Raw genomic sequence first — 15,328 nt, forward strand, 5'->3', positions numbered from 1 at the left:
TGATTTTTTGGTGCTTTGCGGGCACGCCACCGTTCGATTTTTCTTTTGCTTTTTAATTTTGGTTTGTACTATTATTTATTCCCATTTTCTTCATATATTGTCAATTTTTATTTTACTATACATAATAATATTTGTAAAATGCTTTGATTACAATGAATTTAATACAAAAATATTTATCATTTTAAGAAAGAAAACGTACGTATTAGATAACCTTTTTTGTATTATAAATATTCTTATAATGTTTCTAAAATTACGAAATTAATCTTATTTCAAAATTCATTTATTAAATTCATGATCCAACAACTACTTACGACACAAATATAACTATACCAGACTGCCCAACGAGATCTGAATTTCCCTAAATAAAAAAAACAAAATCTTATTTCCTGGACCTATGAACTTGTTGTGGGCACAAGTTGGTGATCCAAGCAATGAGGCCCAAAGGGTTATGCATTTAGATTGGGCTACAAGCCTCAAATACCAAGGCCCTAACATTTGGTGCTCTTCCCCCCCTGTGATCATAGCTTCATGAAAGAAAAAGGTTGGACAGGAGATGTATATTTGGTCAATTAATGGTTTTTTTTTTAATGATTTTCTTCTTTCAATATTAAATAAAAACTTTAAATAAAAATTGATTTTACATTTGCAAAATGATTTAACACAATTATATAAATCCATCGCTATACATTTCATAAAAAAATTATTATAGCACTCTAAACTTTACGCGAATCGAAAATATCCTTAAAAGTTAAGGATTTTGGTTATATTGTAATTTTTTTTTTGAGAAGATATATTGTAAAATTCATTATACTAATAATAATAATTTTTAATTTTTTTTATTTTTATATAAAAAAATACTAAATTCCTATTTAATTTTTTAAATAATAATTTTTATATTTTAAATTATTTAATATTTACTTTAATTTTACAAATATAATATTGAACATGTCAATTTAAAATATTTAATAGATATAATTTTATAAATTAAAATATTTAATTTCAAAATATAAATAAAAATTCGATAAGATTTTTCATATTAAATTTTGCATAATAAATACATAGGTGAATTTATGTGTTATCGCTTAATTTATTCGCATTAAATTTTAGTTAATAAGTATTCAATAATTATATTTATTTGCATATCATGTGAAAATATGTGAAATATATCTCCTAATATAAAGTCCACGTGTGACATGAAATTTGGTATCCACACCACATTCATTAATTTGGTCACCTTGTACCAAATAAGTCCTTATTCTTCCTTGCCCGTTGCATCTATATAATGGGCCTTTAAAACAAAACAAAATAAAACAAAAAGGCCCATCTTCTCCTCGACGGAAGACAGGGTTAATTTAGTAATTTTAAGTCGCTGGCAGCACTCTTCTCTTCTTCTCCTTCTCTCTGCCTCGTCACTGACGGTTCCCTTGTTTTCGCATGTTTTCTTTCCCTGGCAACTTGCAAAACTATAAATTAATCACAATCCAAAATACGCTTCTAGGGTTTTCGCTTTCTCTTCTAAAAGCCCTAGTCCAAATCCTTGCTCCTACAGTTTACATACATTAATATAAAAAGATCTATCAAGGTAAGCTTCTCAGAACTCTTTGAACCCGAAACGAGAAGTAATAAAAATCCTCTCCAACGGAAAATTGATTAATTGGGTTTTGTGTTTCTACTGTTATTATAATCAATGGATGATCTTGAAAAAGCAATACTTATAAGTTTCGATGAATCGGGAACTGTTGATTCGGCTTTAAAATCACAAGCAGTTTCTTTTTGTCAGCAAATTAAGGAAACCCCGAATATATGCAGGATATGTGTTGAGAAATTGTGTTTTTGCAATCTTATTCAAGTTCAGTTTTGGTGTTTACAGACTCTACATGAGGTTATTAGTGCAAAGTATGCTCTTTTAAGTTTAGAAGAGAAGGATTTTGTTAGGAAATCAGTTTTTTCTATGTGTTGTTTTGATGTGATGGATGACAGTAATGCTGTTAGGGTTTTAGAGGGTCCTGCATTTATAAAGAATAAACTTGCTCAAGTTTTGGTTACTTTGATTTATTTTGAGTATCCATCAATTTGGTCCTCAGTGTTTATTGATTTTTTGCCCCGTTTAAGTAAAGGGGCTACAGTTATAGATATGTTTTGCCGGGTTTTGAATGCACTGGATGATGAATTAATTAGTTTAGATTATCCTCGGACTCCTGAAGAGTTGGGAGTGGCAGGGAGTGTTAAGGATGCAATGAGGCAGCAATGTGTGAGCCAGATTGTTAGAGCATGGTATGACATTGTCTCTATGTATAGGAGTTCTGATCCAGAGCTCTGTTCAAGTGTGTTAGATTCGATGAGGAGGTATATTTCATGGATTGATATTGGATTGATTGTGAATGATGCTTTTATTCCGTTGTTATTTGAGTTGATACTGGTTGATGGAGAATTTGAGCAGCTTCAAGGTGCAGCTGCTGGGTGTCTGTTGGCTGTGGTTTCTAAGAGGATGGATCCACAATCAAAGTTAAGAATATTGCACTCTCTTCAAATCAATAGGGTATTTTCCTTGGCAACTGGGGATAGCGACTCAGAGTTGGTTTCAAAGATAGCTGCATTAATTACTGGGTATGCTGCGGAGGTTTTGGAATGCTATAAACGGGTGACTACAGAAGATGCCAAGGGGGTTTCACTGGGGCTTTTGGATGAGGTTTTGCCCTCAGTTTTCTATGTAATGCAGAATTGCGAAGTGGACACTACCTTTAGTATTGTTCAATTTCTTTCAGGTTATGTTGCCACTATGAAGAGCCTTTCTCCATTAAGGGAGAAACAAGCACATTATGTGGGTCAGATATTAGAAGTCATCCGTACGCAAGTTCACTATGATCCTATGTACAGGAGTAATCTTGATCTCTTGGATAAGATAGGAAGAGAAGAAGAAGATAGGATGGTTGAATTTAGAAAGGACCTGTTTGTGTTGCTGCGTAGTGTGGGCCGTGTGGCACCAGAGGTTACTCAAATATTTATCAGAAATTCTTTAGCTAGTGCTGTTTCTTCTTCATCCGAAATAAATGCTGAAGAGGTGGAAGCTGCTCTTTCTCTTTTGTATGCTCTTGGAGAATCATTAAGTGATGAAGCCATGAGAACTGGAAATGGACTTTTGGGTGAATTAGTGTCAATGCTCCTTTCAGCAAGGTTTCCTTGCCATTCTAATAGGTTAGTTGCTCTTGTGTATTTGGAGACAATGACCAGATATTTGAAGTTTGTTCAGGAGAATACACAATATATCCCCATGGTTCTGGCTGCCTTTCTAGATGAGAGAGGAATACACCATCCAAACATCCATGTAAGTCGTAGAGCAAGTTATTTGTTCATGAGGGTGGTGAAACTGTTGAAATCAAAGCTTGTGCCTTTCATAGAGACAATCTTACAGGTACTAATTAAATCATCTACTTTCTTCTGACAATCAATCTCCTCTATTAAACTCTCTCTCTCTCTCTCTCTCTCTCTCTCTCTCTCTCTATATATATATATATATATATATATATATATATATATATATATATATATATATATATATATATATATATATATATATATCGTCTTGACTTGAACAGTTTTTGATTTGTTACTATGAATGGATAGAGTCTCCAAGATACAGTTACTCGGTGTACAAGTATGGAATATACAGCTAATGAATTTTCCGGACCTGAAGATGGTAGCCACATTTTTGAGGTTCCTGCTTCATCCTTCTCTCACTCTTTCGTCTTATTTTTCTGGATTAGATACACATGCACAAACCACACAGAAACGTGGAGCCTCATTTTCAAAATACAGATATGCAAATATTGATTTTTGTTTTAATTGGTAGAAAGTTTAATTGCTAATTATTCACAGGCGATTGGCTTGTTGATTGGTATGGAAGATGTACCACTGCAAAAACAAGCTGACTATCTCTCTTCATTGCTCACGCCTCTATGTCACCAGGTTATAACTAACTTTGCAGCAGCTTGAAAATTTTATTTTTAGCATTGCCTTCCCACTGCATATTTAACTTTGTATTCCTTAATTATACCAGCTAATTCTTTATGTTAGTTTTGTAAAGAAAAATGCTTACTGCTTCACGTGCATTGTTGATAAACAGAGAACGTGTAATTTGGTATCTGAAGTGGTCTGCTCATATATATGTTACACATGCCTAATTGTGCAACCATTCCTGTTTCATTTTGAATTTTTTGTTTAATACAGGTTGAGATTTTGCTTATGAATGCCAAAGTGCTAAATTCAGAAGAGTGTCCTGCAAAAATCATAAATATTCAGCAAATAATCATGGCAATCAATGCACTTAGCAAGGTTCTTTCTTATTCTTTAGCCTTAAAAAATGCTATTTGACTTTGGTTCAGAAACTTCCTTTTTATACTATTATTTCTACTTAAGATGAAATCAATTATTTATTAAATTAGATAAAGTAAATAAATTATGATATGATGGATCTTCATGGCAGCTTAATCATTTTAATCTAAGATGTTTTAGGTTGTGTGAATTTTTTCATTAATTTAGTCAGTTACACAGAACATCTCAAGCATGTTTTGAAGCTTCTTGTTAAGTTCTTTAATTTTTCATGGGAAATTTGTTTCTTAGATATGCAGTTTGTCCTCACAGTTTCAATTTGTAATCCAGGGTTTCAGTGAGCGTCTTGTAAATGCTAGTCGTCCTGCAATAGGTCTCATGTTTAAGCAGGTAGGTATTCTGATTTATATTGTTTATTACATTCTGTGCACTACATGCTAAGCCTGCTTCAATTTGTAAAACCCAAAGAGTTCATGAATATTGGCTCAATTTTTCATCATTTCATCTTTTTATGATCAAGAAAGTGGTTCATGTTTGTTTCCTAGTTTATTATTGTAAATATAGATGCTAGTTTCTAGTAGAAAGCATATATGATACTATGCTTTGTTATTGCTCTTCATTTTCTGTGTTAAAATTCTGGTTTCCATGTGTTCCAGACTTTGGATATTCTTCTACAAATTCTTGTTGTTTTCCCAAAGGTAGAGCCTCTCCGGATTAAGGTAAGAATAAGATATGGAACAATGGGAGTGCTTTCTTTTAAATTTCCTGGACTATAAATAAAGCCTAAACTAATATTCATGCATGCAGGTGACATCCTTTATACATAGGATGGTGGACACTTTAGGGGCTTCTGTATTTCCATACCTGCCAAAGGCATTGGAGCAATTGCTTGCGGAATGTGAGGTATAATTGAAACTATTACGAGTCTATGAAATTTGTTTACAATGTCAGCTTCTACTTTTAACATTTTCTTGGTCATAATTAACGCCCTTCTTATTTTTTAAGTAATATTCAGTTGCCATTGGCATGACAATGGGATTGGATGGGATTAATGATCTGCCTTGCGCTGGCCTTACATGGTGTGGTGGTCAGGGCACTTGAATAGGGTGAATGTGTTCCTCATAAAGAAACTCTCATCAAGTCTTGGACAATGTTGTACTGTGATGGACCATCTAGATGCAGTTTAGTTATCTAAGATCGACCTCTTTATGTCTCCTTTCTGTGATATCATCCTTTTTTGATATGCAGCTTTTAATCTAGTTAATGTCTTTACGATATATTTCACATGATAAGGAAGTGTTTTCCTTTTGCCCAAGTCAGGGTGTGGAAACTTGATGAAAATTTTCATGGACGTGTGAATCACAATAACCATGCTAATTACACCTTCTCTCACAAGTGATAACGTGACAATGTGAAGACCTGATTTTATAATATTTTGTATTGCAGCCAAAGGAAATGGTTAGTTTTCTTGTACTACTCAATCAACTTATTTGCAAATTCAACACCTCAGTTCGTGACATAGTGGACGAAGTTTTTCCAGCCGTTGCTGGCAGAATATTTAATGTTATTCCAAAAGATGCATTTCCTTCAGGACCTGGAACCAATACTGAGGTATGGAAATAATACCCCAGCAATATTTCTTAATCCGTAAGTTATAGTTGACTAAGATCTCTTGCCAGCAGCATTTGTATCGCATAAATGGTTTTTAAAGTTTTGGTACTTAAAACTTGAGTTGTTGCTTTCACATTATTATCTATCTGTTATTCCAAGGACATATGTTGTGATATGAAGCATGCTGTTTTCCGATATTAATTCTTAAGTAACTAATAATTTCTATCATGGCCCTTTGACTCTCTTGCAGGAAATGCGTGAACTACAAGAACTTCAGAAAACACTGTATACTTTTCTTCATGTGATAGCTACACATGATCTGTCTTCAGTCTTCATTTCACCTCAAAGTAGGGGCTACTTGGATCCACTGATGCAATTACTACTGCGTACAGCTTGTAATCACAAGGATATTCTTGTAAGAAAGGTGGGTCTACCATTTTATTTTAATGAGTTTAAGGATTAGGCCTTCTAAATATTACAACTATTGTGAACTTGATGTGATATTTTGATCCCTCTGTAATTCAGGCATGTGTACAGATATTCATTAGATTAATTAAAGATTGGTGTTCCAAACCTCATGTTGAAGAAAAGGTTTGTATCTCTGTCTCTTTAATTTCTAGTTGTTAGTTCTATTTATGTTGAGGGTTTTATTGCTTTAATGTGTCTAAATACGTTCAGGTGCCTGGTTTTCAAAGTTTCATAATTGAGGCCTTTGCAACAAACTGTTGTCTGTATAGTGTGCTTGACAAATCCTTTGAGTTCCAAGACGCAAATACTGTGAGTATTATGCTATAGATTTTTTTATTCTCTTTATTGGGAAAATGAAAGCAAACAGTTTGCGTATTCTTCGCTTTGTCAAATAATATTTGTCCTCAGAATGATGTACATTACATTGTCCTCCTTCATTTGCATCTGATACATTTAATCCCAGATATTAATTGCCACTTTAATCTTAGATATTAATTGCCTTTCCCCAGGCCCCTGTGTATTCTATCTTTGGTACCCCTTCCTCTTTATTCCTCCCCTTTTTATATGTTAATCCCTGCAAGGGAACTAGACTGATTTATCACCTGCTTAATGATGCCGTTGACAACTTCATTTTCTGCCATAGTTTTCAAATTTCTTTTTATGGCAAATATGGGTGGGATACTAATCTGAGAACTCCAGCTAGCCCCATAAGTTCACCAGATAAAATCTGTATTCATATGTGTAGTGCTTTGTACTTGCTATTGATGATGCTGTAATGGGTCTGTGTGGCAGCTTGTTTTGTTTGGAGAAATCGTACAGGCACAGAAGGTCATGTATGAGAAGTTTGGTAATGATTTTCTTGTTCATTTTGTATCAAAAGGTCTTCCATCTACGCATTGCCCTCAAGAATTGGCACAGCAGTACTGCCAAAAGTTGCAGGTAATTTTATGGAATCTAATTTTGTTGCTCAATATTTATTGTTTCCTAACTCTCTCTAGCTATTTCATGTATTATCAAGTAGTTGTATTTGTGACTTTCCAGACATAAATTGTGGACTCTGCTTTTACTTCACATTTAAGTGCCAGTTTTTGTAAGAGTTACTCATTGGCTCTTCTTATAGTCTGTGTTATTGGAACTTTCATGCTCGTGATAACCAAAAAGTTCTCTCAGTTTGTTCCTAGAGATCTTACTCTATACATAATTGTATGGAAGGCTAATTTTGTTGTCAAATGTCATGGATGCCATATATAATCCTCTGTTCTTCTTGGATGACTTGGGTTAGATATTGAATTGAGTGATTATGGAGGGCTTCAGATAGAGTCTGTGTTGTGGAAAATCCTAGCTCTAATGTGCTTCATCTATATATGATTGGTTTTCTCAACTATTCTAATTTGTGCTCTATGCTTTTGATGTTTATTTATGCAGGGTAGTGATTTTAAGGCATTGAAATCATTCTACCAATCACTCATTGAAAATCTAAGGCTCCAACAGAACGGAAGTCTTGTTTTCAGATAGCAGCACCAAAGATAAACCATGTTGCGTTTTTTGCAAAAGCATGCGATTGTTACACGGAAAAGTGCTGTGTTCTTTTTGTTTTATGTGGCAATCGAGTCAGGTTGAGCCAAGGTGTGTAAGAACTTGCGAGCCTCTTGTCATCTTGTGGGAACATATCCTTTTTTTGTGTATTTATTATACTTATACAAATCAATTTTGCAGGATTTCCCGTGTAAATATCATGTTTAAATGAGGTATTTGTGTACTGCACTCCTCTTTTACTTCAAATCCAAATTGTAGTTGGATTTCTTCGAATTAATTGATTCATGTATGATGACTGATTTGTTTCTGAATTACTTTTTTGCAAGGTGTATATTGACGGCAACAAGTTTCTTTATTGCGAAAAAGTTGATTTGTGAAAGCAGCTACTATTTTTTTTTTTGGTTTTTCAAAGTAATTTATTTATGTAATCAAATATTCAATGTAGTGATGAGGGTATTTGATGAAAATGGCTGGAGTTTTTGTTGGGCCATATCTTGGATAATAAAATATGTAGAAAGCAAAATACAAGTTTTGTCTCCGAATTACATTGTGCTTTTTTCTATCATAATAATTATGCTTTTAAGGGCAATTAATGTTCTGTTGCATCCATTTCCTTTTTTAGTTCATTGAGAAGGTTGGATCTTTTTATTGCTAGGCTAAGCCTGTTGGAGGATCCTGAAACACCTGACCACTGACCCGAATAAGCAATCCAATGAATTTGGCTCAATAAAGCAGGAAAGCTATGCTTTTTGGCCATTGTAATTGATTGATCTCTTCATTTTTCTCTGCAGTGAAAGACAGATCTTTTTCTAGTCTAAAAATGGCAATGCCTCTTTCGCATGGTGCTTATTTCCACGGTTTCACATGGAAAAATAAAATATAGATTGTAATAAAATCAAATGATTTCATTTGAAAGCATAGAAAGTAATAGAATGGATTCATCACACGTTATGGTAGACTTTGAAATGGTCCTTATCAAACATCTAATCTACCCACTTAATTTTGTTTGATGATATAATCTATTGGCCCCTCCCACCACCTCCTTCTTCCTTTACCACCCAAAAAACGTTTAAAAAAAAAAAAAAAGGTTACTGTCAAGAGAAAGAGACAAGAAAATTCCTTATGCATCAATTATTATCTTTTTAAAATTTTAATATTTCTCATAAATTACAAAAACCTATTACTATTAATTTCCACTTTTATTATCAACTCATAAAAAATGGCTCAAATACGTTTAAATTTACTATATAAGTTCAAGATTTTATATGAACCAAAATTAGAAAAACATAATTATTAAAAAAAGAAAAAGAAAGGAAAACAAGTAAACCTAGACATGGCCATATATAGTATGGGCTACCATTTCAATTTTTTTGGGTTCATTTCCACTGGGTAATTCATACTTTATAATTATTACATCATGCTTAGGTATAGAATCATCGTCAGCAAAATCCAGTTCCAATATGGAAGAATTGTCACAAGTGTGGCTGTTTGTTACCTGAAGTTGCATCAATGGAAGACTTTGATTAGAATAATTTATAAAGGATAAAGAAAAAACGTAAATATAAAATAAAAAATACACTGTTTGCCCATAACCCGTCAAGCAAGAATGTTTATTTTTCATGCCAGAGATACATATAAAGTTATGCTTTTCCCTTTACTTTATCCCCAAGCATTCTCAATTTGTCCCTTTCTTTTACGAGTCACTGTGCCCAAAAATTCAACTAAAAAAAAAAAATCCCACAATTTTACAATAATTAATTAATAACAAGAACATGGAACCATCGAATGATTCTATACAATTTGAGTTTAATAGCACGTGTGATGTCATTACATATATATATATATATATATATATATATATATATATATATATATATTGTTCTTCAGTTTATGAGATATTAGAATCCTCATGTATAGAAAATGATTTTAGAAGCTCAAAATTAAAGTTTAGCGATTTGATTTTTGGGTCAATAGGAATTGACTTCTTTACCTTTTGTATAAGGTTTAGAAGAAAGTTCAACAGACTTGAAATATGAACTGAAGGAAGTTTCCGTTGGCTTCAAATCCATGTAAGTAGGCCAAGGACCGACCTTACTATTATTATTATTATTATTATTATTATTATTACAATTGCTCTTATACCTAAAAGTTATTGGTGATGACCAATTAATTAAATTTGCTGATAGATGATAGGATTGATGCATGCTTTCCAAGAAATTAACGTTATCTTTTGATTGTGGGAAATGTAAGGATTTCCTTTTCTTCTCTCTTTATTTTATTTTAGGGAATTTTCTCTCTTATTTATGTTGTCCATCCAAATTAGAAATGGAATACGAGGACAAAATGCAATTTTTTTAAAAAAATTTTGATTTTGGAGTGAAATAGATAATTTCTTAGAAGGTTAAAATATAATTATTGATGACGAAATTTCTTTTTTTAAAGTTTAATTCCGTGGCTCGGTAGTTCGCCTATACCAAAATAAAGTATAAAAAAAAGAAATTATTTAAATTGATGGAATTTAATTAATAGAATTTAAAATTTTCAAGATTTTACTAATTTTAAAAATAAATCATATAATTGATAAATTTCATCGTAGTATTAATTCTACCATTTTTAAAAAAATTGGTTAATTTCTATAATTTTTTTATATTAATAATAGAATTGAAATCATTAGTTGTATTATCCTTTAAAAGCATTTTGTATTATAATGAAGAGATTTATAAATTTTATACATTCCCTATTTGATGAATCCAATTCGCCACTCACATATTAATTATGAAAAATATGGAATTAATCATGATATAAATAGGCCAATTTTTTTTAAACAGACGGTCAATTATAATGTTCTAAACTTGAATTCCATGATCAAAGAATTGAGTGGCAGCCACAAAATCTAACTCTCATCATTATATTCATCGATCGCATCCTCTCTCGCTTGACCAAACCTCCATTTCAACACAGAAAAACTGAAACAATATCACTTATGTCTTTGCTCATTGGCAAATTCACCACATGAATTCTTGCAATTCCGCCAGATGAGATCAAACCTAAGCCCTATCGTTATTCAGAATTTAAGACAACCCATCATGACTGATAGGATATTAAAATTATAAAAATATGAATTTCAATTAGAACAATTATGAATATGGAAGTTGAGTTCAAATTCTAAAAATGTAATATCAAGTTGTTGGACTATAGGGATGGTAGGCACGTGCCCACCACACTCTGGCTTTACACAAAGGACTAGCAACTCATATTTTTCCATACAAGTAGGCTATGCGTGCGATGACGATGGCCCTTCTTTGTTTTTTTTTTTTTCAAACTCCCCAAAGGACTTGCAAACCAAGCTACCAAGAAATACAGCGCTTCCTAGACTACGAAGGGAAAATAATTAATTCTTTTAAATTATAATAAAATATTTATTGATTTAATTAAATTATCTTTTAAAAATTATGGAAATAGTTATTGCTTATAATATAAGTATAGGTATAATTAAGAAAATTCCATTAATTCTAAGAAAATTTCATTAATTACTCTTATGTATATTCAAAGCGACTTGTATTTATAGACAAAAATATTATATATTCGTGGACATATCACAAAGGGATTAATAGGTAATTAGTTGTTTAGCTTTGAGTTCCGGTGGAAATTACTTCTACATTTGTAGTATTTGATAAATTTACTGATTCTTTACTAATTTAATACTTTCTTCGTCCCATTTTTGTTTGCATGGTTTGATAAGACACATTAATCAACAAAAGTTATTTTATCCATTTTTGTCCTTAACTCATTGAAAATATTAATAAAAGTCCCTTGCTTAATGAAATATTATAAAAGTTATCATGGAAAAAATAATTATTTACATGTCTAAAATTCGAAACCTTGTAATTTTAGGACATTCAAAAAAATAATAATAAGCAAACAAAATGAGACCGAGGAAGTATGTTTTATTTTAATCATTTCTTTCAAAAAGTTTTTTTTCCCTTAAATATTCAATATATTTTTGCCATTTGATTTTCCACATTTAATATTAAATATAAAATTACTATTTGATCTTTCATGTTTATTTGGATTAATATTTAACTTCTTACTTACTGACAAAAATAACATGTTTTTTTTTTTAAAGAAGGACTAAATAATTTAACGTCTCTAAATTTCAAGGACCAATAAATTTTATTATCAAACAGTAGAAATTAATAATTAATTTTTACCCTAAAAATAATTTAGTTTTCGTTGTCATGAATATGAACAGTTATTTTTCCTTCGTTCAAAGTCAAGCAGTGGCCACCGTGAAGAGGAAGATTCTAACTCGTCTAGTTTCTAGCCAGTGCAGGGACGACCTGGGAATTTAAAATAATACAACCTGAATATAACTAATTAATATATATATATATATATATATATATGTGTGTGTGTGTGTGTGTGTGTGTGTACCTTTCTTCTGGAATCAGAATATTTCCTGGTAATTTTTTTTGCCATGTGAGGAAAAACAGGTGATCGGTTGGTTATCATAAAACCATAGACTTCTTCCTTATTTGTCTTTTTATAACTTTTGAAAATCTGCACACTTTTGAAGCACCAATCCTCTTTTCTTCCTTCCCTTTTCTCATTACCTGAGCCGACATTTTCTTCCCTCTCCTCTACATATATATATAATAACAAACTCAAGCTGACAAGCTCGAAGCCTTGCATATACCTTACAGAAGTTCTTGAAGTCATGGCTTCTAACAAGTTCAGTTTCAAATTACTACTGTCTTCTTGTTTCAAGATCGAGCAACCATTATTTCAAGAACCAAAGGTTCAAGCTTCCAATCAATTAACATCTCAAAGACTATCTCTATCAGAATTTAGTTACCCTGGTTCACCATTATCACTTAGTGATTTATCAAATAATTCCATCTTTAATCTCCATGTTTTTACTCTCAAAGAATTAGAAAAGATAACCCATCAATTCTCCAGAAGTAATGTTCTTGGTGAAGGAGGATTTGGAACTGTTTATAAAGGGTTTATTACTGACAAGCTTAGGCCTGGTTTGAAAGCTCAGTCTGTAGCTGTTAAGGTTCTGGATTTGGATGGCTCTCAAGGCCATAGAGAGTGGCTAGTAAGCTATTACCCATAATCATTTCAAGAATTCATCGTTTCTTCTTTTAATTTTTTGATGAAAATTGAACTGTAAATTGATTTCTTTTTCCTACAGGCTGAAGTGATCTTTCTTGGGCAATTAAAGCATCCCCATGTTGTAAACTTGATTGGATACTGTTGTGAAGATGAGCATAGGCTTTTAGTGTATGAATACATGGAGAGAGGCAACCTGGAAACCCAGCTATTTAAAAGTAAACATTTTAATGCAAAAACAAAATTTCTTTTTTTGGAATTAAATTTCTTCAAATAAAAATTATACTAAAAACTGTTTCTTGATTTTCTTGATCAATGCAGGGTATTCTGCAGCCTTGCCTTGGTTAACAAGACTAAAAATTGCCATTGAAGCTGCAAAAGGCCTTGCTTTCCTTCATGAAGAAGAGAAAACAGTCATATACCGCGATTTTAAGGCTTCAAATGTTCTTCTGGACTCAGTAAGTATATTATTTTTTTGTATCCACCAAAATATTCACACACAAAAAAAATGGTATAAGATGTTTTCTTTTCCTTTTTTAGGACTATAATGCCAAGCTTTCAGATTTTGGACTAGCAACAGATGGTCCACAAGGAGATGACACACACATAACTACTCGTGTTATGGGCACTGAAGGCTATGCTGCTCCTGAATATATAATGACTGGTAATTAATATTTCGCAATCTGGGTTATCAATATTTGGATAATACCGATATTAAGTAATCAATTAATTAATTCTTGTAGGTCACTTGACAACTATGAGCGATGTATTCAGTTTTGGAGTTGTGCTTTTGGAATTACTGACCGGTAGGCGATCTTTGGACAAGAACCGTCCATCAAGAGAGCAAAACCTAGTAAAATGGGCAAGACCATTTTTAAGGGATCATCATAAGCTTGACCAAATAATGGACCCAAGACTTGAAGGTCAGTACTCGACAGAAGGGGCAAGAAAGGCAGCTGCATTGGCTTATCAATGCCTGAGCCACCACTGCAAGTCTAGACCTACTATGAGTGCCGTGGTTAAGATCTTAGAGCCACTGTTGGAATTAAATGACATACCAGTTGGACCTTTTGTCTATGTTGTTTCAAGTGAATCGGAGAAGAAAGAAAGTAACAGTGAAAAGAGAAAAGAAAAAGAAAAACAAAGTGATGTAAATGAGGAAGTAAAAGATGGAAACAACAAATCATGTGAAGAAAAGGAAGTGAAAATTAAAGAAAAGAGTAGTAATAGTCACAAAAAGGGTCGGAGCCATAGACGGCGAATTAAGTCACTGAGATCTAGAGCTGTATATTCTGATACAGCTCTGTACAAAACATTACGTACTGGCCTGTATTCTCCTAGGCAGTAGAACAAAGCCTCATTAACCAAAAGAAGGGAATCGGCAGAGGAGTATACTGTACATTTGTAATTTTATATTCTTTTTCCTTTTTTCGTTTCTTCTTGGGAGAATTTGTCAATTTCAGCAGTTGAGTAATGGAGGTAGTTGTAACTTGTAACTATAACAACAACCTAGTTGCTGTAATAAAAATGTTGCTTAAAAAATTAGTATTGGGGAAAAACATTCAATCATCTCATCATATATTTAGACTTCAGAATATAAAGTACAAGCTAGCCAAAATTGTGGACCTTAGATTTTGTTAATTTGTCTGCTTTCTATCATTTTCATATGCAATTGACTACCACCTGATGCATAGATATTTCTGAGTAGGATTTCTTTATCTCTAATGATAAATAATGGTAGCAGGACAATGCTTTGCACCCCTCTCTGTGCGTTTGCCTGGCAACAATCTGAATTAGCCGCACAAATGAACTTCGGATATCGGATAGTTAAAAACTAAGAAAATAATGATGGCATGACAAAATTATAAAACTTTCGATGAGTTTTTCTGAACATACATTGGATGCAACCAAATATTAGAGGGTCTAGGCAAATAAGTTGGAAAAATATTTGTTTCTCCATAAGTTCAATCAAGTTATGAGCTCCACACATATATTTGATATTTCTTCAGTCAAAAATTCACAGTCAATATTCCATGATCAACAAGACCATGTATGTGGGTAATTGTCCATTGTTGAGTTCTATAACTTCAAGTCACATGTCCAAGTAATCCAACCTCTTCCACCAACCCACCCACCCAAAACTCTAGTCAGATGACTCAAGGCATTGCTGGCTGGACCACCAATGGAAAAATACTTTTGATCAAGTTGAGGTTTCATTTCATAGATGTAACTATCAAATGCTAAAATGTTCATTTAAATTACTTTTAAA

The 15,328-nt window shown here is 32.5% G+C and overlaps 2 protein-coding genes across 2 annotated transcripts; both read left to right on the forward strand.

Annotated features, from left to right (window-relative positions):
• The first annotated feature begins 1,380 nt into the window (after nucleotides 1-1,380).
• PSD (ARM repeat superfamily protein) lies at nucleotides 1,381-8,533 on the forward strand. Its single transcript, XM_012213485.4, has 15 exons — nucleotides 1,381-3,412; nucleotides 3,625-3,714; nucleotides 3,877-3,966; nucleotides 4,228-4,332; nucleotides 4,660-4,719; nucleotides 4,986-5,048; nucleotides 5,137-5,232; nucleotides 5,776-5,940; nucleotides 6,191-6,364; nucleotides 6,466-6,531; nucleotides 6,619-6,717; nucleotides 7,201-7,347; nucleotides 7,834-8,034; nucleotides 8,125-8,156; nucleotides 8,271-8,533. The coding sequence occupies exons 1-13, from the start codon at nucleotides 1,688-1,690 to the stop codon at nucleotides 7,921-7,923; spliced, it is 2,970 nt and encodes a 989-aa protein (XP_012068875.1). The 5' UTR covers nucleotides 1,381-1,687; the 3' UTR covers nucleotides 7,924-8,034; nucleotides 8,125-8,156; nucleotides 8,271-8,533.
• A 3,951-nt stretch (nucleotides 8,534-12,484) lies between these two features.
• Nucleotides 12,485-14,628, forward strand: LOC105631671 (EPD1-interacting receptor-like cytoplasmic serine/threonine-protein kinase). Its single transcript, XM_012213484.4, has 5 exons — nucleotides 12,485-13,045; nucleotides 13,142-13,277; nucleotides 13,381-13,517; nucleotides 13,600-13,723; nucleotides 13,803-14,628. Exons 1-5 carry the CDS (start codon nucleotides 12,662-12,664, stop codon nucleotides 14,405-14,407), a joined length of 1,386 nt encoding a protein of 461 aa, XP_012068874.2. The 5' UTR covers nucleotides 12,485-12,661; the 3' UTR covers nucleotides 14,408-14,628.
• Nucleotides 14,629-15,328: the final 700 nt, after the last annotated feature.

This window comes from Jatropha curcas, chromosome 1, assembly GCF_041381405.1.
Source record: "Jatropha curcas cultivar XTBG-Jc1 chromosome 1, XTBG_Jcur_1.0, whole genome shotgun sequence".
In the NCBI taxonomy this organism is placed as follows: Eukaryota; Viridiplantae; Streptophyta; class Magnoliopsida; order Malpighiales; family Euphorbiaceae; genus Jatropha; species Jatropha curcas.

Coding starts and splice junctions, on each gene's coding strand:
- PSD (XM_012213485.4), top strand. CDS start 1,688: ATGGATGATCTTGAAAAAGCAATACTTATAAGTTTCGATGAATCGGGA. Junction 3,967..4,227: donor TCACGCCTCTATGTCACCAG/GTTATAACTAAC, acceptor TGTTTAATACAG/GTTGAGATTTTGCTTATGAA. Junction 5,941..6,190: donor GACCTGGAACCAATACTGAG/GTATGGAAATAA, acceptor ACTCTCTTGCAG/GAAATGCGTGAACTACAAGA.
- LOC105631671 (XM_012213484.4), top strand. CDS start 12,662: ATGGCTTCTAACAAGTTCAGTTTCAAATTACTACTGTCTTCTTGTTTC. Junction 13,278..13,380: donor GGAAACCCAGCTATTTAAAA/GTAAACATTTTA, acceptor TGATCAATGCAG/GGTATTCTGCAGCCTTGCCT. Junction 13,724..13,802: donor TCCTGAATATATAATGACTG/GTAATTAATATT, acceptor TAATTCTTGTAG/GTCACTTGACAACTATGAGC.